This window comes from Synchiropus splendidus, chromosome 5 (assembly GCF_027744825.2).
Source record: "Synchiropus splendidus isolate RoL2022-P1 chromosome 5, RoL_Sspl_1.0, whole genome shotgun sequence".
NCBI lineage: Eukaryota > Metazoa > Chordata > Actinopteri > Syngnathiformes > Callionymidae > Synchiropus > Synchiropus splendidus.
The window spans coordinates 33,616,931-33,638,747 of NC_071338.1; the positions used below are offsets into that span (position 1 = coordinate 33,616,931).

Sequence of the window (21,817 nt, forward strand, 5' to 3'; positions counted from 1 at the left end):
TGTGAGGGCTCTGTGGTGGCTGTCTCTCAGAACCGTGCTCTGAGAGACAGCTCTTCACCAACCGGTGGCTTTCTCCCTTCACCTGTGGTCACCAGCTTGAGAGTGACCCAAAGCACCATGACTTGTCTGTCTGGACTCCATGAGATAGAGAGAGAGAAAGAGAAGCTGAGTCATCCAGGAGAGACTCAGAGGAGAAGCCCTCTTCCTCCACAAGAGGACAGTTGAGGTTGTGCAGGGCTTCCCTTGGAACATTTCAGAAGCTTCCACAGAGAGGAAAGTCTGGGCTTCTTTGCGCCAGCCGCTGCCCCCACAACCCATCCTCTAAAAACCAGAAGAGATGCCTCTGCTTTTGGACTTTCTGTGTGACTCCATGTTGGACCTCGGAGCCTGACTTCTCCAACTGTGTGCACCACACAAGTGGCCATTTCACCAGGAAACCCGGTGGTGGACCTAGGTAGAGACGCGCTCGGAGGGAGGATCCATCTGTCAGGACTGAGGCGAACAAAAGCGTGACTTCTGTTTCACTTTTACCCAGATATGAAATGTTAATGTCTGTCGAGGAGCACTTTAAAGATTGATGATGTTTTCTGGTCGAGCTTGAGGGATCAACGTGGCGCCGACGTGTCAGCGCTACTGAGCTCATCTGAGTAGGACGCACAGCTGCCGGGCCTTCTTCCTTCCTCGTGGGTTTCTTGGTGACCCTAGATTGTCAGGGGTGAGCGGTGGTCTGTCCAGGGTGTCCCCAGCTTCTCCTGTCTTGTTTGAGGAAGACTTGATGTTCTCGGCTCCCAGTGTGTGTCACGGACGACAAGGCTGCCTTCAAACTCACAGCACAGCTAAATGCTCAAAGAGCGCTAACTCACTTGTGAACAGCACTTTTTGGTTAAGTGTACATTCTCTATTTGATTCTTGAAAAGCGAGTCGATCCGACTAAAAGCTGGATTATCCATCCTAATCCGACAGAAGTGAAATAGCGACCACCCCCACCCCCCGCCCACTGGCACACACAGATTAGTCTGGATGGGACATCAACCACTTTTCTTGCTGGGATATTACTGAGGAAAACACTTCCAAGGTCAGAGGTCTTCATCATGTGAGGATGGTTTGACATGATGTGCTGATAAACAAGTTTGGTCCACATCACAAGTCCCCGTTCACCAGACGTGAGCCACATGCTGAGGCCACTGCAGACGCATGTGGGGCGGGGCAGATGGACCCTGAGAGCTTTGGGACGCTCTTCATCTGCTCTCCGTGCAAGCCATCACCTGGATGTGACTCGAGGTCCCCTGGAAAGATGACGCAGTGAAAACAGGGTTTCCTTTCCGCTCACCTTTGAAGGCACGATCATGGAGTCGCCTCCTCAACAGCGTCTGTTCCCGACTCAGAAACTGGTGCAGGTGACTGGGGCCCTGCTGACCAGTGACGGCTGAGGGAAGCGAGGGTCGGCGCTGAGATCAGCTGGCCCGTCTCCCACGAGCCCAACTGGCCCTCTGCAGACCAATTAGAGGGGAAGCATGTGGAGCTGGAGCCAGACGTCTCCCTCAGGCTCACACACATCTGCTCTGACACAAAGTTCACTCAGTAATTGAAGCAGCGAGACACAGACACACACACACACGCATAAAAAGAGAAGGAACAATGTCCAAGACGCTTTACTGCCGGTGTGCGACGTGGTTTGAAATGGCTGCTGGTGTTTTTATTTGAGAGGATTGTAGCTGACACACATTCACCATGGCAATACGACCTCCCTCGCTCACATCACTCTCCCTCTATCAAACGCAGAGGAGCAGAAGTGACCTGCGACACACGCACATCCAGGTCCTGCTCTGTAGTGACCACCGTGGTCGAGTGTCTGGTCCGAGTGCATCCAGGTCCACCTCCAAGCCGACGGGTCTTCACTGAATGTCTGCCTCGCGGCCTGTGCTCCCCTCTCAGTGTCAACAGTCACGGTGACCACTGGTTTCCTGGTAGCATCCGCTGACCTCACCTGCAGGGGCTCTGCCTGTCACCTCTCTTAAAAGTTCCTCCTGCTGCTCCAGAAAAGTGTCAGAGAGAGTTTGGGAGAGCGTCTTTATTGTTCCCCGCCGGTTGCTCTTCCATTCACCGGGCGCCGGTGCACATCATCAATCAGCCTCCTGTAGAAAATGGGAAAACTATAAATGTGTTGTTGATCTCTTTACGGCTGTTTAAGAAGGTGCCTGAAGAAGTCAAAACTAATGAACGCCTGGGAAGCTGGCAGTGACGCGAGTCCTGGTCGGAGGAGTTCATCCCATGTCTCTGACTCATCAGGTGCCATCGCACCTGAGCGGAATACGGCAGGCGTCGTCCCAGGCCACAGCTGCTTCATTAGCACCCACGTTTGGACCATCGCTCTGTGCTCTTTCCAAGGTCCTGGGTGAAGGTCGGCTGATGCGCTGCGTGAGAATGTCAGGAAATGGAGGAGCAGGAACATAAAATACTAGGCCTTTCTCTGTGTCAGTCAGAAGGAAACGCTCCGCCTCCAGTCCCAGCAGCCTCTACAGGACCACTGAAGTCCAACATGACTGTGATGCTGAAGGAACAGATCCATTCCATCATGGACGTCTGTGCCTGGACCGTACCATCTGAACACATCGTCCAAAGGTGCCCCAGACCCCGCAGGCGTGTCCCGACTAGAGCATCACAAAAGTCCTCTCTTCTGGACCAACATTCTTAATCTGGCTGCACAATACAAAATCAATCTGGAGTAAACAATGAGCTCATCTGAAACCGAGTCACTTCTTTGGTGCCAGGGGTGTGGTCACACACTGAAGCTCCGCGCAGCCAAAGAACTTCCTCATCTGCCACTTTGCTTGTACTGCTTCGCTCAGCTGAAAACGTCACCTCGTCCTTTGAAAAAATGGTGACCTCCTGCACGTGGACAAAGTGTCCAAAAGTTTTTGCTTGATTGTCAGCCGTCAAAGACTCTTTCAGTCCCAGGGCTGCACTTCATCTAGCTACTCTTTGAATTTTGACTCATTTCCAATTGTTTTCCCACAGTATTTACATGAGTCGCAAATGAATAATGGCTGTGAAGTTTTAGTCATGCTGTTACATTAGTGTCCAGCAGAGGGCTCCTCCTCCATCGAATGGCCCCTAAGAACAAACTCATAAGACCCGTAGAGCAGTGTTTCTCCAGCCACGGCACCTTGGTTCACAGCACCACAGGAACCTGGGCCACTGGTGCTTCAAGCCCTGTAGAAACTCCCTCTTCACTGGTGAAACACTGGCTTGTTCTGTTGCCAGGCTGTTGGCAGAAACACATGGCAGAAAATGTCTTTGTTTCCCATGTGTCCAGAAAGAGGCGGCAATATGGCAAACTATATCATGGTTCATTGATGTGTGGACTGACTTGAAATCACTGTTTGGATGGGATCACTTCTCTTTTGCATGATGTGACTGTAGTTTCCAGACAAATCCTTGGCTTCTCTGCCTGAACTTGCTTCATAACAACAGTGATTCTTTCTCTCTTCACATATATTTGGTGGTGTGTTTAGTTGTTCAGAGCCACCTTTTAAAGCCCAGAGCCAACGTTGACAGTCCATGAGCATCAATACAGTTTGGAAGTCAGACAGGTCAGGTTAGCTCTGTTAGCTCTGCGCTGCAGAGGTGAAACTGGATCATTTTCCCGCGCCACACCTGACACTCTAGTGTGCCGCGGCACCCTGGGTGGAAAACTCTGCTGTTGTGTATAGTTGAGGAGTCCTTCTGATCAGGTGACCCAAGAGAGTCCTGCACCTCTGATCAAGCCCTGCAGATTTCTGTGGGAGGAAGTTGTCAAGCTACAGTTTCCTGAACACAGCGAGACAGGCGTGTGTAGCCAGGACGCGCTCAATGCGAGGGTTCTATTCTCATAAAACCACATCATCTCCTTCATGCCGCTGCATGAAAGGGTCCTCGCGTCGCGAGCGCCCCACTTCCCTCCCGCTACGAGAGCGCGGAGGTCCGACGTCTCTCCAAACATGCCGGCGCAGGACTTGACAAGGTTTCTATTTATACTCCACTCCTACCTTTCCATCTGGCCGGCTCCCACAGAGATCTAAGAGCAGGTAGAGAGAGTGAGCTCTAAAGACAAAGACTCGCAGAAGCGGAGGAGCGGGAGGCGGCCTCCCCCGAGGATCAGAGCTGCTGTCTGCTCACATGCAGGCGGAGGAGGAGGCTGCAGGAAAACAGTCTGATGAACCTCATCTGAGCCTCTTCAGATGGCGTCTCCAATGGACGACAAGCTCCACATGCATGTCAGACTGCTTTACATTCACCCTCCTGTCAGCAGCTTCATTTTCACACTGAGATGCTTCTCTGCCAGTTGGACGCAGGTTCAAGTCCAGCTCCAGGCATGTTCTCTCCCTGCTTGTTTGGGTGTCCTCCAGGCACTCTGGTTTCCTCCCACATCCAAACCCATGCAGAGATCTGTTAACAGAGATTGTGCTTGTCTGTGTATATATGATGGTCTGGACACCTGTCCAGGGTGTCCCCTCCCTCTCGACCAAGGCGGGTTTGTTTCAACTTGTCTTCAGTCTTTACAGTTCACAGCAGACATGCAAGGTGGAATGACATGAGACTGAGTCAAACAGGCAGATTTACAGCTGCAATTTCAGATACTCCCACAAGCTACTTTGCATTCTGATGCTCAAGGGGGTTTCATTGCTATCTTGAGTTTTGATACCCAAGTGTCAGTTTTGACTCTTGAGAACTGTGGTATCACAGATAGCACTAGCTGGCTTTGACTCGTCGATGGCTTGAATCTAAGATCAAACCAGTCACGACGTGGGTTTTTTTGCTGCCGAAAACTTTCAACCTGATGCAACAAAGGCCTGAATACGGCAACAGTCCAGGTAATGGGTGAAGAGAACTTTTCACTTTCCCTCCACAAGTGTTTCACTCAAACTGCTACCCGACTTGCTGCTCGTGTGAGGCCGACCTGGTGTTTATTCAGTCACAAAAAGATGTGATCTTTTCAGAGCGCTGATCAGCAGCAGCAGGTCAATGCTTTATCTTTGAAGGCAGCGTGATATAAGGTGTCTCACCCTCCTGTCTCTCTCTGTCCGCAGTGGTCAGCGGGCCTTCCTCCTGGAAAACGTTCCCTGCGACAACAGCAGCTGCCAAAGCGTGGGACGGATGTTCCGCATCCACTGGGACCAACCGGAGCTGGCCGCCATCCCAAACACCGTCATGGCCATGTTCTTCGACATCTACGAGGACGTGAGTTTTCCTCTTTCATCTTCAGTCTGAGCGGAAGGGTTCGTGTGGGGAGGCCACAGAGCAGATGTTCCTTCAAGCAGTGGTGAAAGCAGAGCCCAGGTGGAGGAGCTCTCACATCTGGGTGTCACATCAGGAGGGAGGCGGACGGATGCCTTCAGTCTTGGGGACAAAGCTGAGCCAAAAGACAGTTCTCCATTGACTAGTGCAGGCCTGGCCAACCCACGGCTCGCGAGCCGTATGCAGCTCTTTCCCCAGTTTCATGCGGTCCTTCACCAAATGAGCTGCCAAACTGGCTGCGATTTTGGTGAAGTTATTGGCTTGGTGGTGCACGTTCAGTGCCAATGTGAGTGTTGGTCCTCAGACTTGGACCGTCACCAGCTCCACCAGCAAATGGACTGACATGACTTAGTCCCACGTTTGACTCTGTCCTTCCCTAAACTAAAGGTGTGTCATGTGTTTCACCTGTGACTCACGGTTGATGGTGGTGAAGTCTGTTGAATTCAGTGGAGTGAAGATGAGACGCTCCAGTCTGCAGCGTGGCTCACTCACACACAGACCGGGGCCACGTCCAAACATAGAGGAGTCCACATTTCTATCTACGCCGCTTGATATTTCCAGGAGGATCAGGGTCAAATGGAGGGATGTGAAAAACACATGCACAAGAGACGTACGCCGGATGTGAACCAGCAACCTGGTGACACACAGGGATGAGCTTTAACCACTATACTGAGTCAGGTGAGCAGCTGCTCAGGTGAAGCCTCACAGCCTGACGTGTTTGTAGCATGTGGCTCTGTTCAGCAGCACAGTCAAACAATGGGCCTCTCAGCCTTGGACTGGTTGGCCAGCTCTGGACTAGTGGAGTTCTACTCAGCTGGGCTGAGTCTGGATGGACCCAGGTCCTGCACAGCGGGGGAAGCAGCCGTTGGCGGGGTGTGAGTCTGCAGTGAAACTTGAGTGAAGACATTGAGACAAGAGCAGCGTGTGCTGTGGTGAAACATCGCTCGCATCAGAGCAACAACAACAACAGCTGGTTGCGTGTGTGGAGAAACTTAATGTTCCTTGAACTCTGATCACAACACCCCGCACCATCCTGCTTCCAAACCCATGCCATAATTCTATCTCAGTTTTGAAAGCTGCTGGTCTGATGAGTTGTCGCTAACAGTGTGGAGTCCATTGGTACTGAAGCGGATCAGACCACAGCTGTGACCACATGGAGGTCAGTTTGGTGACCGCGGGACCAAACTGTGGCTGGTGTTTTAGTCAAGTGTCCTTCATGTGAAACCGTTGGAGAGGCACCCGGAGCTTCACCTGTTAACTGACTGTCCCGGCTCTCTCTGGTGCTCAGGGCATCCTGGACATCCTGGTCCTGAACCAGGCGGAGGGCAAGAAGGACCTGACGATCCACGCTCTGAAGAACAACTTTGATGCCGACGCCTACTTCGTGAAGGTGATGGGTGAGTGCGTCGGCCTTCTACCTCCCCTCACACTCAGCCTCGCCGTGCATCCGTCTCCACTAACTGGTCCTGGTAGGCCCATTAACAAGGAGGGAACACGAGCTCCTCTCTACTCCCAGATACAGCGACCAGATGGCGCCGGCCATTATGGTGGTTACTGTGATGGTTGTTGTGTGCTGGAGGCTAAACTTAACTGCCAGTGAGTGAACGAGCCTTCGCTCCACCTCAGACTGAGGTATTGATCAGACATGCTTCCAGCTGGAGAAATCAAGGCTATGAAGTTACTGTTGGTGTCCACTAGGGGGCTCCGTGTTGCAGGCGAGTCACGTCCACTATTCACCAAACACAGAGCTTTAGGCTGTGTCCCATGTCTCACCCTAACACTGGGCTCTACGCCTCAGGTGTCAGTGTCGTCAGCCAGCCAAATGCTCCACAGTGTCCCACAACATGAACAATACCACATGGATGTTCAACAGTAGGTTTGGATTTCTTCTGAACAAACAACAGTGGGCTAGCATCCAGGCTAACGTTAGCATCCTCACACCTCTGACACATCTGTCACCGCAACATAGGATCCGCCCATTTCTCCTCCGCTGGTTCACCAAACCAAGTGAGATGATCAGCGCCGATGTAAGAGGTTGCAGAAACTTTGCAGCTGTCATTTCCAAAACGCTGTCTCCAACACTGGATATGCAGGAAACAGTGAGTCTGTGGGACTCGTTGACAAAGCAGACGTGAGTCTCTCTGATGGGGGTCCACACACAGGTGGGATTCAGAAGCCCCTGCATCTTCTGAGGGTGTGTATTAGGGAGTTTTCAGAGCTTGACAGTGCCACCTAGGTCGCTCAGAAAGTGAGGACACTGTTTGATGATGCCTCCTCTGCCCATAACTAGCTGCTGCAGCTACAGGAAGTGACCGATGTTGTCAGGAAGTGGCATGTGGGATCAATAGAGGAGCAGAGAATAGAGAATTCCACAGACTCAGATCTTTCCCATGTCTGGAGTCAGTGAGTTGCGGTGAACAATCCCACACACTCGAGTGAGTCCCCGTGACTCGAGCTGCTAGTCACTCCGCAGTGAGTGCGAACTTGTGCGCAGGTTGGGATGCTTCCGACCAGTGAGCTGCTGGTGTTGTGTGAACAGCGGTGCGTCTGATCTGTGACAGCATCCAAAACAGGAAGTGAAGAAATGATCAGCGACGCCGGTGTTGTTGTGAAGACCAGGCCTGTCATGTTGTGACAGAGTTCATTATGAAGAGTGAGCCGACTTCACAACGCCCCCTCTATTTTTGGCTCCTTTATTGTGTTTCTGCAGTCATTGGAAGTGTGAAGTGGGAGTCTGGGATCATACCTGCTGACATTTGAGAGGAGCGAAAATAGTCCGGTCCGCTTTAATCCTTCATTAGAGGATCTTTTCTCGTGTGTGCGTGCCTGTGTGTGCACCTGCTTTCGCTGTACTTGTGGGGACCAATTCTTGGAAACACCTCCTCATTAGGACATTGTGCTTTTTGCTGTGCCGCACAAATCCAGGCCTCAATTTAAGGGTGAAGACTGGGTCATCCTAAGTGATTCAGAGTCCTGGTTCAGGTGAGCCATGTGTTGGATGGTTGGGTTTAGCGGGAGAGGCTGGAGAAAGGGTGATGGCCGTGAGAGACATCATTTTCACATGAAGCTTTGAGACACGTCAGTGTGGTTATGAAACCAACCACTAAAATGGGAACCTGTCATCTGCCCTCTGGCTCAGCTCACTCTGTGTCTCAGCGCTGAGTCACCTTCACCCAGTGCCAGCTGGACTCCACGGTTGGAGCGGGTGGTCCGAACTCCACGCTCAGACCGTCCCCTCCCTATTGTTCCCCACGAGCTGCTCACTTTGATTTGGTTTTAAACATAATTGTTTTTCATTCGGGGTGTAAAAGCGACACGTTAGATAATGAATCTCTCGGCTGCCGCGCGACTTCACGCTGCAAGAAACAATGAAGCAGCCAGCGACTGACAGATGGAAGCTGATTACTGCCGAGGAGAAATCATAAACTCCAAAATTAGAAAGAAAGATAAAATGGCGGGTGAAGGGGAGGGTGCGTGCGTGGGTACGTGCGTGCGTGTGTGACTGGCAGCCGCAGCTATACGAGCTGATTACTTCCTTGTTCACTTATTAGGATGCAGATTAGCTGCAGTGAGAAACATCTGGAAGCTTTTCTCACCAGCTCTCGCTGCTGCGCCTCCTCCAACCATGAGTTGGCTCATCGTGTCTCAGCCTCTTCCTGCCTTCCTCGATTGTGTTTCCCCACATCATCTGCTATTGTGTCGTCTCCTCTCCTCGGCTGCAGTTCGTGTCCTCTCTCTTCTTCAATTATGTTTTCTTCTTTCCACGGTTGTATCTCTGTCTTCTTCTACCCCAGTGTTGTTTCCTGTCCTCCACAATTGTGTGCTCCTCGCTCTTTCTTTGTGTCTTCTCCTGTCTTTTCCGATCGTCTTCCCTGCTCTTCTTTTGTCGTCTCCCTCTCTGGATGTGTCCCTTCCTATTTACTGACTCTCCTGTCGTCTCTGACGGTGGAGTCCCATGTGCTGCTTCGGGATTGTGAGCGATATTCTTCAGTGATGATGTCGTTTCCTGCCTCGCCGCTCTGTCAGCTCTCGCCGTCTGCTGTCATCCCTCTCTTCCCCTTCAATCAAAGGATGACCAGGAGAGCTACACGAGGTGCTGCGCTGATGCCCCGAGGCCTGGCGGAGGATTAGTCTGCCGGCTGTGAATTCAAATTCTCCTCCAGGCTGCAGAGATCCGCTTCCATCGATGTCGCGTGTCAGTCGGGAACCGACCGCAGGTGCTTCCCTTCCGCTTCTGTTCAGTCGGTGCTGTGTGTGTGCGACGTGACACCAGCCAATCACAGCGGCCCTCCCAACTTTATTTGTCCCAGATTCTGCGAGTTCTGAACAAGAAACAATGAGGCATGAGTTCACTTGTTGCTGGACCCCAAATCCATGATGAAAGTAGGGACTCGGGGCTCTGCACATGTGGAGGCTTGAGCAGTTGAGCTTCTGTCTTCTTCATCTTTGGAGCGGCCTCAGTGGACTGGCATGATTCAGGCCAACCACCAGAACTCCGTTCCTCTAGAGACACTGAGTTTTTCCTCCAGGGGTCTTCACCCGGTGGTGATGTCTTGCTTTGATGGGAGCCGACCGTTACACTCCTCGTGTCCCGGATCCAGTGGGTTCCAGGGCAGGATCCATCATCACTATTATTGAGATGAAGTCGCATCCCTCCTCGCTGCAGTTTTGGAGGACACATCTGACTCAGCGTGATTTCTCTTCTGTTTTAGTCCCTTCTTCGCTGTTCCACGGTGTCTGGCGGTGACATGCTGTGACTTTTAAAGTTCCTGTTACCAGCATGCTTTTCTCAAGAATGAGTCGCACTCGCTGACTTTTTCCTGTCCATGTGACCCTGGCATACTGGGAATAAACCAGCAATATCTCTTTGACCTTGGATCTGAACAAATGGATCCTTGTGGGTCAAGAACTGCGCCTTAGCAACAACACCTCGCGTGATAGCATCTTGAAGCTAATGATTGCATGTGAGAAATATGTAGGGTTTTTTGGAACTCTTGTCCAAAACAAATCCATTTGCCTGTACGTTCACAGTAGACATGATTTAAGCCACAAACACAGCAGAAACGGTTATGCTACAATATGGGAGCCAGGACATGAACGGATCGGAGCACGGTAGAGACAGGGACTCATGCAGGGAGGAAACGTTCCTCGAGCTGATGGTAGACGTGATGACGTTCAGGACTCACCGAGCGCATGCTCCTCTCAAGCTTCTGATGGGCCCAGGCACAGCAGCGTCCAGGTCGTTCGCTTGGCCATCCACTCACTTAGCCCCGCCCCCGGCACACTCACTTCTTCAGTGCAACTTTAGAGGTGGGTCGAAGTGGCAGTGGTGGCTGGATGCAGAAATGTTCCAAGTTTGTCACTTAAACTACGTCTACGTCAAACTCGGCTTAGCGGGATGATGACCTGTGACCCGACAGCGTCTGCCCGAGGACCACATGAGCGTCGGTCCAGGTAGCGCAGCTTTCAGTCACATGATCCGGCGGCCTGAATCACGGTGGGTCCACAGAGATCCTGACTCGCCCACGGTCATCCTCTCGGACAGCAAGCCGCGTCGACGTTCCGAGCAGAAACAGGTTTGACCTGTGCGCTGTGGCGGCAGCTGAGTCAGCATCTGAGGAGCAAAGGACCAGTCCTTGGACTGCTAGAGTGAAGAATGATGTTGTTACTCAGCCATTTGGGAAACGCAACCGTGGCGAGAATCAGACGAGCCTTATGGTCAAGTAGAGAGATTGAGTCGGTCTGTCGTGGACGAGAAAGAGCTGAGCCAGAGGTTCAACTCTGATGATGGTGCCTGTGGTCACCAGCTTTGGAGGCACCTACAGAACATGAGTTTGTCCTCTGCTTCTCCAAGTCAACACAGTCGTGCCTGCTGGACTATAGTGAGGTGGTCGCCTGGGCGGAGGCCCCAGGGCCGACCCAGCACGAGAAAACACGGTCACGGTTCCTCGTATTTGACCAAACAGTTTCCGGAATGGCACACTGAGCCGACTTGTCTGTGAGACTCTGCTCTCGCTCGTTCCCTGTGAGCGATGATCAGACGGGTCATAAGCCCAACTCAAGTCCAGATGCGGCCGCGACCCTTGCGGCACCTGCTGCGCTGTCAGGATGATGGAGGTCCGCTCACATAGCAGCTCATCCCGCACTTGATCAGGTGGTCCCTGTGAAACAGCTGCCATCCCTCCTCATGTTTCACCAACCTGGATGCAGAACAAAGGCCGTCGTGTTTCTGTGCGCAGCTGAGCGAGCGGGGATTGAGTCTACAGGAGAGAGAATCTCTTCCCACAGGACGTGTGAAGCTATTCTGGGCTCGTGTTTTGTCCATGGAGGAGCGGTTATGTGCTTGTTACATGTCAACCTGGGATTGAAGTGTGAAGCACAGAAGCAGAAGAAGCGCTCGTTTAAAGCTTCTCCTCTCGCACAAGTGTGATGTCAGCCCACACCCACACGCACGCACGCACGCACACACGAGCCCGCGCCGCCACACAAACACTCGCTCACGCCAGCTCCTGCAGCGATGCTTTGCCCACTGAGATGTGAAGGACTTTCGTGCTTGTGCTTTTCACTTCTCCTTCTGTCTTTTCTGGTCGGCAGTGGAATCATCAAATTGCTAACAAGTCGACGCCCACTCGTTAAATGTGTTCATTTGCTGCACCTAATTAGCAGCAGACACAAGCTCCTGACATCAGGTTGGAGGGAGAGCAGTGCCTGAGTCGGCTGCTGTGACGGAGGAGCACGGCTCACCTGTTGGCCCTGGGAGCGGAGGTGAGCAGCGGCGGGGAGGCTCTCTGTCGCCACCTCCGTGCCGCTCCTTCCTCCAGCGACCGTCCCACTGTCTGCACCCTGCGCGTCTCCCTCCTCAGGCCAGACCAACACCAACCCAGGTTGCTCATTGTTCGTCCCATGTGTTGCAGGACGGTGGCAGGGGAGCAATGTCCTCCACATGGGGCTGCAGTCTTACTCCTCCTTTGGCAGTAGTTCAGTACTGTAGAACTGGGTTCAGAGGGTGCAACACCCAACAACACACCTCTGGGTGTGAAGGATGGGCGAGAGTGGCCACGTCAGGGGTGAACAGATGGACAGTCGTCTTGGCAATGTAGGCCTGTCCCAGAGGAAACGGCAAGCGTCAGTGCTGTTTTTAGGGTCTGTGCCTCGAAAGAGTTTTTACTCGGTCTCGGACTGGGTGGCCTTGATACGTCTATTCAGGACCAGTCGACAGAGAGAAGGCTAGGCAGCTGCCTGTCCAGTGTCACACACTCGGGGTGACAGCGCCCCCTCTGGACAGTGGATGAAGACGACTGCACCCGGCAAACTGGCATGTTGGTGACTTTATTTAAAACCTTGCGGTTGCTGTTAGGTCAAAGGTGCAGGTTTTATTGCAACCAATCAGGAGAGAGCCAGTACATTGGTAGGTGAAGATGTTGAGATGTTGGAACTGCCAGGCAGAAGGTGGAGAGGAAGGCCACAGAGGAGATGGATGGAGGTGGTGAAGGAGGACATGAGGTTTGAGAGAAGAGGAAGCAGAGGACAGGGGGAGATGGAGGAAGATGATCCGCTGTGGCCACCACTGAAGGGAGGAGCCCAGAGAGACAGAAGAAGAAACAAGGAGCCTGGTGATAAAGGTCAGAATTGACTGATGCATGGTCAGTGCAAAGATGGTCAGTCAGTCAGACCAGAGACGCCGGGCGTGGCAAGGCCTGACCTTGGAGTGACCAGTTCCCATGGTGGACAAGGTCACCAGCATGTTTGTTCTTCGTATTAAAGGAGTCATCTGAGAGGAGATCAGCATGGTCACTGGAGCGTGACCAAGTCTGACCCCCCTCATAATCCCAGGTCGAGGCTCCTCCTCCCTCTGAGGCCCCCACCGCTGCTCTCACTCATCCCCGATGGCCGATCGATCTGCCGCGTCCTTCACCGGCCTCTTTGCTCGCGAGCCTGTGATGTGTTGACCTGATGTCCGCTCGCCGATAGTGTGCTCAAGTGCTAATGACTTTGATGTTTTCACAATAAGCAGGTCTTTGATTGTCTGCGGCTTCGAAGGTGGTCGAGTCTGTGGTTCGCACCACAGCAGGTCCGTCCACACGGTCGCCAATGGACGACTGCCGGGCGGGGGGCGCCCTCTGATGGACGCTGCTCTCAGCTGCTCAAACTGCCGTGAACCTATTGCCTCCATTTAGTCAGGACTTGGTTAAAAGGTGGGCGCTGGTGCGCGACAGCAGAGCAACATCAGCCGTCAAGTGTTGAACTCCAACCTGGTGAATCGAAGGCCTCGGCGTCCGTGGTCAAGAAGTGTCTTTGCTGAGCGCGGGGTTGGAACCCTCCTCCTCCAGGCAGCGTCCTAACAAGTCTGCCGACATCAAAGTGGCGCCACCTAGACGGCCTCTGTGAGCCGCAGGGTGGTGCGGCGCGTTCTGGTGCGTACTGTTGCCACGTCGGTGTCTGGAAATGTGTGCCCAGCGAGCGCGACGTCACGCTGTGTTTCAGACCGTGAAAACCTTCACGGAAACACTAAATAGTACTGTGTAATGTGATATTGTGTTGTAGACCTGAAACACAAATCATAGTTACCAGTTTCTGTGTGGATTCTGTCCTTTGTCACCATCTTTCTTTCTTTATTTTTTTATGAATTATTGGCCCCTCTACATGAATTCTCATCAATATTTTCACTCTGCTTCACATTACATGACCATTTCATCACTTTATTCATACATTTTTTTCCATTTCTTCACATTTGTTTTGATGCAAATTCCATTCCGTTTTTATTTTCAGTGTGCACTAATGTTTGTTGTCCTATTGAGTTGTTTTCCCTTGCATCATTATTCTGTGGCATAACCCCACCATAAGACGTAGATGTTATTTATATTTCTTAGTGTTGCAGGATGCTCACTGGTGGTTTAGCTTGAAAGTGTTGGTCCTGCTACAGTTTCGGTGTTTGGTGGCAGAGCGCAGCAGCGCTGCCAGCCTTATTAACCAAGTCTGGCTGTGGGTGCGACTCCATCAGGCTGCGCTCAGGACCTCATTGCCATGCAGACCAGGTCGCGCCTCTAATGACTCATTTGCAATTCTGCTGCTGTTCTGTCCCTCCACTGACTCACAAATGACTTAAATGATTTCTCTACACCCGCGCTCAACTTATTAGCCACCAGATTAATTTTTCCAGCGCTGGAGACGGACTGCGAGCGAGCGAGCGAGAGCGGTTTGATGTTTGATAAACGTTTGCCCTCGGGCCACGGCGGTGACACTGGTGAGCACCAACACATGGTGACCAACATGTCTGTCTCTTCCAGTGCTCAGCGGCCTCTGCTCCAGCGACTGTCCAGAGAACGCCACGGTGAGCTGAACGTTCTGCCTTCCTCGGTTCTGTCTCCTGTCTTCATCCACCTTCCTCACTGCTTGTCCTCCTCTCCTTCATCTCCAACCTCTCCTCAAGCCGACTCGTCATGTCTCTCTTCTCGATGACAAATTTTCATGTCTGACTCCTGAGTCTGTGTGGCAGAGACCACTGCCTGCACTCTCTTCTTCGCCTTCTTCCATCACTCTGTTGATCAACCCCTGACCCTTGTCATCTTCCCCAGCATCATGCTCTATGGAGACTCCTGCCTCACCTGCTCTGTCACCATAGCAACTAGAGGAGCAAGTCTACCCTCGCTCTCTCCTTGAGCCCCTCCTGTCTCACTGCCCTCAGCCGTGGGCTGCGCCACCCTCACATGCGCGCCCGGCCTCTGGTGACAGGAGTCTGAATGTCTGTCACGGAGCACCAGTCCTCGTCCGCCTGCCGAAGCCCGACTCCTCCGTGACAGTGCTGCTGCTGACGCAGCGAGTTGACCTCTGCAGCCCGTTAGTTAGAGCTCCTCAGGAGCGAGAGTGAAGGCGACAGCTGTTTGTTTGCACATCAGAGCCATCCTCATTATGAAAGTCTGACAGCTAATGAAGAGATCCGCTCGGCCGTCCTTCGTCTCTCATCAGCTGATCACGTTACCTCTCCGAGCCAGGGCTGCGGTGACAGTCAGGTGAGCGGGGGGGGGAGGTGATGGATGGCGGAGAGGAGCAGTAGAAACAGCCGCGATCGCCACTTGTCTACTGCATTTATCATCGCTTACAGTCAGGCAGCGGCGAGGACGGACAGACAAGTTTCGTCAGAGTCGAGGTTTGCACGCGTCACGGGAGGAATCCTCTCACGGCAGGCGTCGCATCTGCACCGAATGAGTTAAAAAGCTGCACAGGCATGAACACGCAAACGGAAATGAATATTTGAAGGGCACCTGAATGCACCACGATGAGAGCTGACGGAGCAGAAGGGCCAAAATCCACACGAGTGATGTGGAAAACTCAGACAGCAACGGGAGGAAAGTTGTCTTCTCCACTGGAACTGGAGTCTTGTCGTCTTCATCTGCTGGAAACATCAGTGTGTGTCGATGACAGTGTGTGTTCATGTGTGTTGCAGCCCTTCGGCGTGAATCAGCCCGGTCCCTACGTCATGTACACCACAGTGGACGCCAACGGCTACCTGAAGAAGTCCTCAGGTGGGTGCCCCGATCCTCTCTGATCCATGTCAGCCTGCCCACTTCATGGTCCTCCTCCTCGTGGTCGTCCGGCGCCTTCAAGGAGAGATAATGGCTGCCCATTGATTTTCTGCTTCTTGCCTCTCCAAGAGAGAAAAAGACTCAAATGTTGAAGGCAGCGGGCAGTTTCTCTCACTGGGTTCCTCCAGGTCCCGGGTTTGTGCCTGGTTCGGTCCTTTCAGAACCACTGAAAGTCGTCATCTGGTGCGAAACCGTTTGCTTCCTGTCTTCACTCTCCCACAGAGACGCTTCAGTTCTGCTGAGGTTCGTCCTCTCGGCGTCTGTGCTCCTTGTGTCTGGCACTTGAGTTTCACCTTGCAACACCCTGCTGCAGTCTGGAAAGAGCCCCTCCTCTGAGCCAGTGAAACCGTCGGCCATGTTGGCAGAGTTTGGAATCATTGAGCTTCTAGAGACAGGATCCCGCAGACATCTGGAGTATCAAACACTGAAGCTGTAAAATATGAACTGCGGTGACGTTAGTAGATCCTCTGGAGGTTCTGAGGGACCCAGAGACAGTAGCTTCCCAGTCTTTTCTTGCGTTAATAGAGTTGTACAGTAGATAAAGCTCTGCGATTCAGCCTCCCTGATCCGCCATGTTGCCGCCACGCTTCACTGACTTTGGCCCCGCCCGCTGCACACTGACCTAATTTTGGATTTTTGATTTGAGAACTCTCGACGGGTCATTTCTGGCAACAAAAACTTCCTCCCATCTGTTAAGTCCGGTTCACAAAGTCTTGTTGGGGGCGGGGCTAAATAGATGTCCCTGAGATCTTCCACTTTCAATCCCTGCATGACACTCACTTACACACAGCATTGGGACGTCAGCATCTCCTCTGTTTCACTCCTGGATCGGTGTCGCTTGTAGTGATCCTGTCACATCCCCTGCTCCAATATTGTATCATCACATATCATTGTTTGTTGTTCCTGAAGCGATAGAAACTCGTTCGACTTGGGGAGACTCTTCCTTAGATCCACACTGAGTCACGTTACTGAGTTACAGTCAGCTGTCACCAGGTGTTGACACTTCTGAACCCTCAGTTGGACTCACTTCCTTTCTGGCTCCATTCCATTGGTACAATTTGAGTCAGAGCAACTTCCTGCTGAGTTGTTCTAGAGGTGCTCCACACCAGCGTCATGGTTGCCACCATCGGACTGACTCACAGGTCGACTGACTCAGACGGTTTTCATTGGGTGCTGTTTGTTTCAGTGTTTTGCCTGATGCAAGTCCTCAGTCCAACAGGAGCAGGCGGTGAGATGTTGCTCAGAGAGGTTTCTTTTTTTCTGGGTCCAACTCCGTCGCTGAGTTCTTGGACCTGGAGGGAGTTTAGTTGCAATTTTCTTTCAGTTTCTGTTGTGGGAAACTCCGGCGAGAGCTTTGCAAACCCAGAGGGACCTTTCTCATCTGCCTTCAGTGCTATGTTCACCCGTGTTTACATCGCTCGACAGCGCCAGCTCTGAAACAGACTCGGAGGCGGTCTGCTCTCATCGCTTCATCTCCGCGTCGGACGCCAGCCAAGAGAGCTGCTGGTTCCTGCAGAGAAGCTCATCAGCGCAGAAGTTGGGGATCAAACATGTTTATCACGAGGCGCCCGGACGGCGAGGAGTCGGCTGAGAAGCTGTGACAGCTCGGGGTCAGGCGTGTTTAAATATAGTCCGCGTGTTGTGAGGACATGCGTCAGTCTCGGCTGTCGCTCTCCGTCACGCACCCACAAATAAACACAGTAATCCGTGACCTCAATCGTTCAATACCAACGCACGTTGATCACTTTCACTCTCATCTTCTCAACAAGCCCAGAGTGCGCCCCCCACCGCCGACCTCATCCTTGGTTACTGCATGTGTTTCAGCCCGTCTCCGTTCCTCGTAAATATTACGGTAACAAGCCACACGTGCGTCCAACCTTGTCTCCGTGCGAAGCAGCGTGGATGGATGAGCAGAGCCCCAGCACCAGCACCCGCCCTCACTAATGGCCGCGCCTGCTGAGACCCTTGCAGCGACTCGCTAATGATGCTGCCGGGGCAAGAGTACTCAGACTCAGGTGTGACGCAGGGTCCGCACCAGACTCTCTGATTAGAACTGGTCCTAACTGGGCCGTGGACAGAGCCGCGGCATCAGCAGGTGTAAGGGTCAGAAGACGGGTCCCCCTCACTGGGTCGCCACGCCGCCCTCTGTGCTCTGCCCTCAACCACCCCGCATCCCTCCTCCTGCCTGACTTTTTCAGGACAGGTCAGTGGCCGCCCTCTTCAGCTGAAGCTGCGACTCATGGCTGTGATGTCACTCACCACGTTTTCAGGCTGGGCGTGGCCAGACTGTGGCAGGAGCTTTGGCTGCGTCAGAGTACGACTGTTTGGCCTCATTCAGTGGCGAGCAACTGCAGTTGTTGCGTGATGATCCAGAACCCGACTTGAGTCATTGGCAAATTAGCATGATTGAGAAGCGACATAGCCTGAGCCTGGATTTTTGAATCATGTCACCTCCCTGACAAGGGCGGGCACTGTGGCCTCTTGTTTCCAGCTCAACTATCAACAGTCAAACTGCTGGCGAGGAGACGTCAAGTTGTGTTTGACGTCGGTGGACCGAGGAGGTCCAAAATCATGGCGGTTCCACAGCGTCGCCAACACTCCGCTCGATACCCATCCACTTGGACGCCATCAGAGAAGTGGACACTTGCAAGCTGAAGATCAAGAGCTCATTGGGATGAAGAAAAGAGGAGGAGGTGTCTGGAGAATGTGGAGAAGAAGACAGGAGGGAGTCCACTCACTGCAACCAGCCTGCTTTCTGAGGACTTCCTGAGGATGGAGGAGGGAAAGATGAGCGCTCGTGGGGAGGAGAGAGGGAAGCGGCTCTGATCGATGTGGAGCTTCTGCACACTGCCCAATTAGGCTAATGAGTTGAGGGGATTAGCTGCTGCTCACACGGGCGCCGCTCATTCTCCATGCAAACACAACCTTTAAAAAACATGCGCTTGAAATCAGCCCAGAGCCGAGGCGTAGCCACACTGTGCGGACGGAGCGAAGCGTCCATCTGAGCTCTCTGGCTCTTGCCCCTTCAGAGTAGCCTCGCGCTGGATTCAAGCCCACAACCTGTGAAGCTGCACCCTCACTCAACCATCTGTCTGCGTTTGCGTTGAGCCGCGGCCCACTCTTGAACCTCTGCCATGTTGCCGGCCCTCATCCCTTCCATCAGCACGTGTCGCTCTGCAGCGTGGCTTCCTCAGCTCCCACTAGGCTCATGGACTTGCTCAACCCGACCATTTGAGTGTGTCGGCCCCAGAAGTGAGCTTGCACTGATGAAGTCACTACTGAAGTTAGGTCATTTTGACTTCCTAAACGTGTCAAATCTGACTTGCCTCATGGAAGCTCGCTGACACACGCCTCTATTTATTGGTATGCCTGAAATGTGGTAGCGGTTCCAGGAGCATTTTTCTCTGCTTGGTTCTAATGCAACGTTGCAACATTTGTAAAAGTACATTTTTCACTTGACAAATCTGATAGTTGTTCTAAAATTCCACTAGCTCCCGTGTGTTTGTACCTGAAACTTGGATGTTTGAGACGTTGGGACTGGCGAATCGTGATGAGCTGATGCTCAAGGGTTCCGCTCCCTCCTCGCTGAAGTCCGACGCTGTGGCGGAGCAGCAGCTGCTGGCGCTAATGCTGAGCGGAAGGGTCTGGCCACACCGTTCTGGCTGACTTCAGCACTGAACTTCTGCTTCTCAGACGAGAGCTTAAACCATGAATGAGAGCGCTGCTATGCTGCTCTCCCTCATGTCGAGGGTGATGCTCTCCGTCACATGAAGGTAGCGTATTTGCTGTCCGCGCTACCTAGCATGACTGTGTGTGGTGCTCCTCTCGGACCACACGCACTCCCAGCGTCTCCAGGTTGAGCCTTTAAGCGAAACTCTGGGTGAAGTGCTTTCCTGTTGTGTCATCCTTTAATTTCCCGCGTGGGGATCAATAAAGGTTTATCTCTGCTCCTCCACTCCTCCCCTCAGGACGAGGTTATCCAGCGTTAAACCTTTGATGAAGTAAATATCGGTTCAGCGCTGATATCTGGCAGTTAATCTGGCCCGGCATATATTGAGTTTCAGAGTTGACTTTGTCTTTGGAGACACCAGAGCAGAATCCCAAATGGAGTGGCGAAGAGGGGCGTTTACCGTCTCCAAATGAAAGATCGAAACAGGCTCTCCTTATTTCCCTCGAATGGATTCTGAATGGGAAACAATTATCATGATGAGATATGCTGACATGAAAACACGTCGCCTCAAGCACACACACCAGTCCAGTGAGGTAAGAGTGGCGTTTTGAAATGAAGTGGTGCCTCCTCCTCGCCGAGTGCTGTCGCCGGGTGGTCCACTCTCACAGGGGAGGACAGAGACAGAGCTGCGTTATTAAACGAACCAACCTTGCCCTAATTGTTCTCTGAATCTTTAATAAGCACATCTCTGGAGAGAAGTGACGGCTACGTTTAGTCTTGTTTTCCAGTCCAGTTAGTTCGTCTCCGTCCGGCAGGAACCCGCCAGGCCTGAACCGGGCTCGGTGTAGAAACATGCTGTGGTGGTGTCTTGGCTGGTGGCTCCTCCTCGACCCGCCAGCCCCCCCAACTGTCCTGTGATGCCTGACAGAGTTTGGTAGGGATGGACGATAATGTATCGACTTTGCTTCACCATGGTAGTTTGAACCTTTGATCATGACACTGGTGGACTCTGACTCTCTGGATCCCTGTTTCTTTGATGAGATGGAGTGGTCCTCACTGGTTCTCTGACGCGCTCCTCTGCCTTGGTTCACATCAACACATGCAGCTCTCCTGCTGCCAAGGTGACAACACTTGGATATTGGCGGCAGCGTCCTCTTCCGCGTCCCCATGAGGCTTCACTGATGGAGGACACACTCTCACAGGCAGCGCTAATGCTAGGCGCCGCCATCAGTTAGGGACCGTCAACAAATTCTATAGCCTCAAAGCCTGAGTGACATCTTCAATAAGACCATGGAGAACAAGCATTTTAGGAGAGAGAATTGTTTCATCACACAAGACAAAGGACTGACAGTTTGGATCATGATCTGGAGAATAGAATCTGACTCCATGATCATTTCTTCACCTGATGGTTTCTAATGTTTCTTCAGCAGCATCTAGGAACTGTGTCCAGACTGCTCCATAGTTCAAGTCAACTGTTCAGAGACATGAGACACAGCAGACAGACAGACAGACGGCTCAGTTTAACCCCTAAATAAAGCTGGCAGAGCAGCCTGTCAGACACCAGCGGCTTCTACCAGAGACCTGGAACATTGAGTTTCTCATCTCTGCACTGCAGTGTTCACTGTTCTATTGAGACGTCAACAAACCATGGTGTTGGAGACAAACTCCACTCCTGAGTTCCATCATCAGACAGAGAGACACTAGTGTCCAACACATGGAGGAGAAGGAACATGGATTGATCCTGATCATTATCGTTATCGCTGAAATTATAACATTTTTCGCAATCACTTTTTGGGTCCATATCGCCCTCATCCCTAGTGTCTCATGTCGGTGGATGGCAGCGTTGGAAAGTAAGCGTGACACGTTTGTCCCGAGTTAGACACGTGGACACCTGTGATGCGAGGCTGGTTGATGGAGTTGTTTTTAGATTGAAGAGAGTCACGCACACGCACGCACACACGCACATGCGCCAGGCAGACGAGGAGAGGACACAAGGTTCAACATCATACGGCGATGTCGTGTTGGAGAGACGACTGGATTGTGATAAGGAAAATGGGCTATGAAGCCCACAGGGTCCTTCAACACACACGCACACACACACACACACACACACACACACACACACACACACACACACACACACACACACACACACACACACACACACACTCACACACCTGTCCCTCCCAAATCAATGTCCTGATCTTGAAACCGTTGTATCGGCAAGAGCAGTCATGTCTCAAGGCAGGCTGCGCTGTGTGCTTGTGTGTCACTCGTGTCCCTCATG

At 52.4% G+C, this 21,817-nt stretch overlaps 1 protein-coding gene across 1 annotated transcript in view; it reads left to right on the forward strand.

The window, feature by feature from the left end:
- itfg1 (integrin alpha FG-GAP repeat containing 1) overlaps nucleotides 1–21,817 on the forward strand; it is a 94,579-nt gene that overhangs the window by 59,336 nt on the left and 13,426 nt on the right. Inside the window, exons 11-14 of the mRNA XM_053864480.1 lie at nucleotides 5,070–5,220; nucleotides 6,566–6,674; nucleotides 14,565–14,608; nucleotides 15,722–15,800. Of these exons, the coding sequence (XP_053720455.1) occupies nucleotides 5,070–5,220; nucleotides 6,566–6,674; nucleotides 14,565–14,608; nucleotides 15,722–15,800 (383 nt within the window). The remainder of the gene's footprint in view (nucleotides 1–5,069; nucleotides 5,221–6,565; nucleotides 6,675–14,564; nucleotides 14,609–15,721; nucleotides 15,801–21,817) is intronic.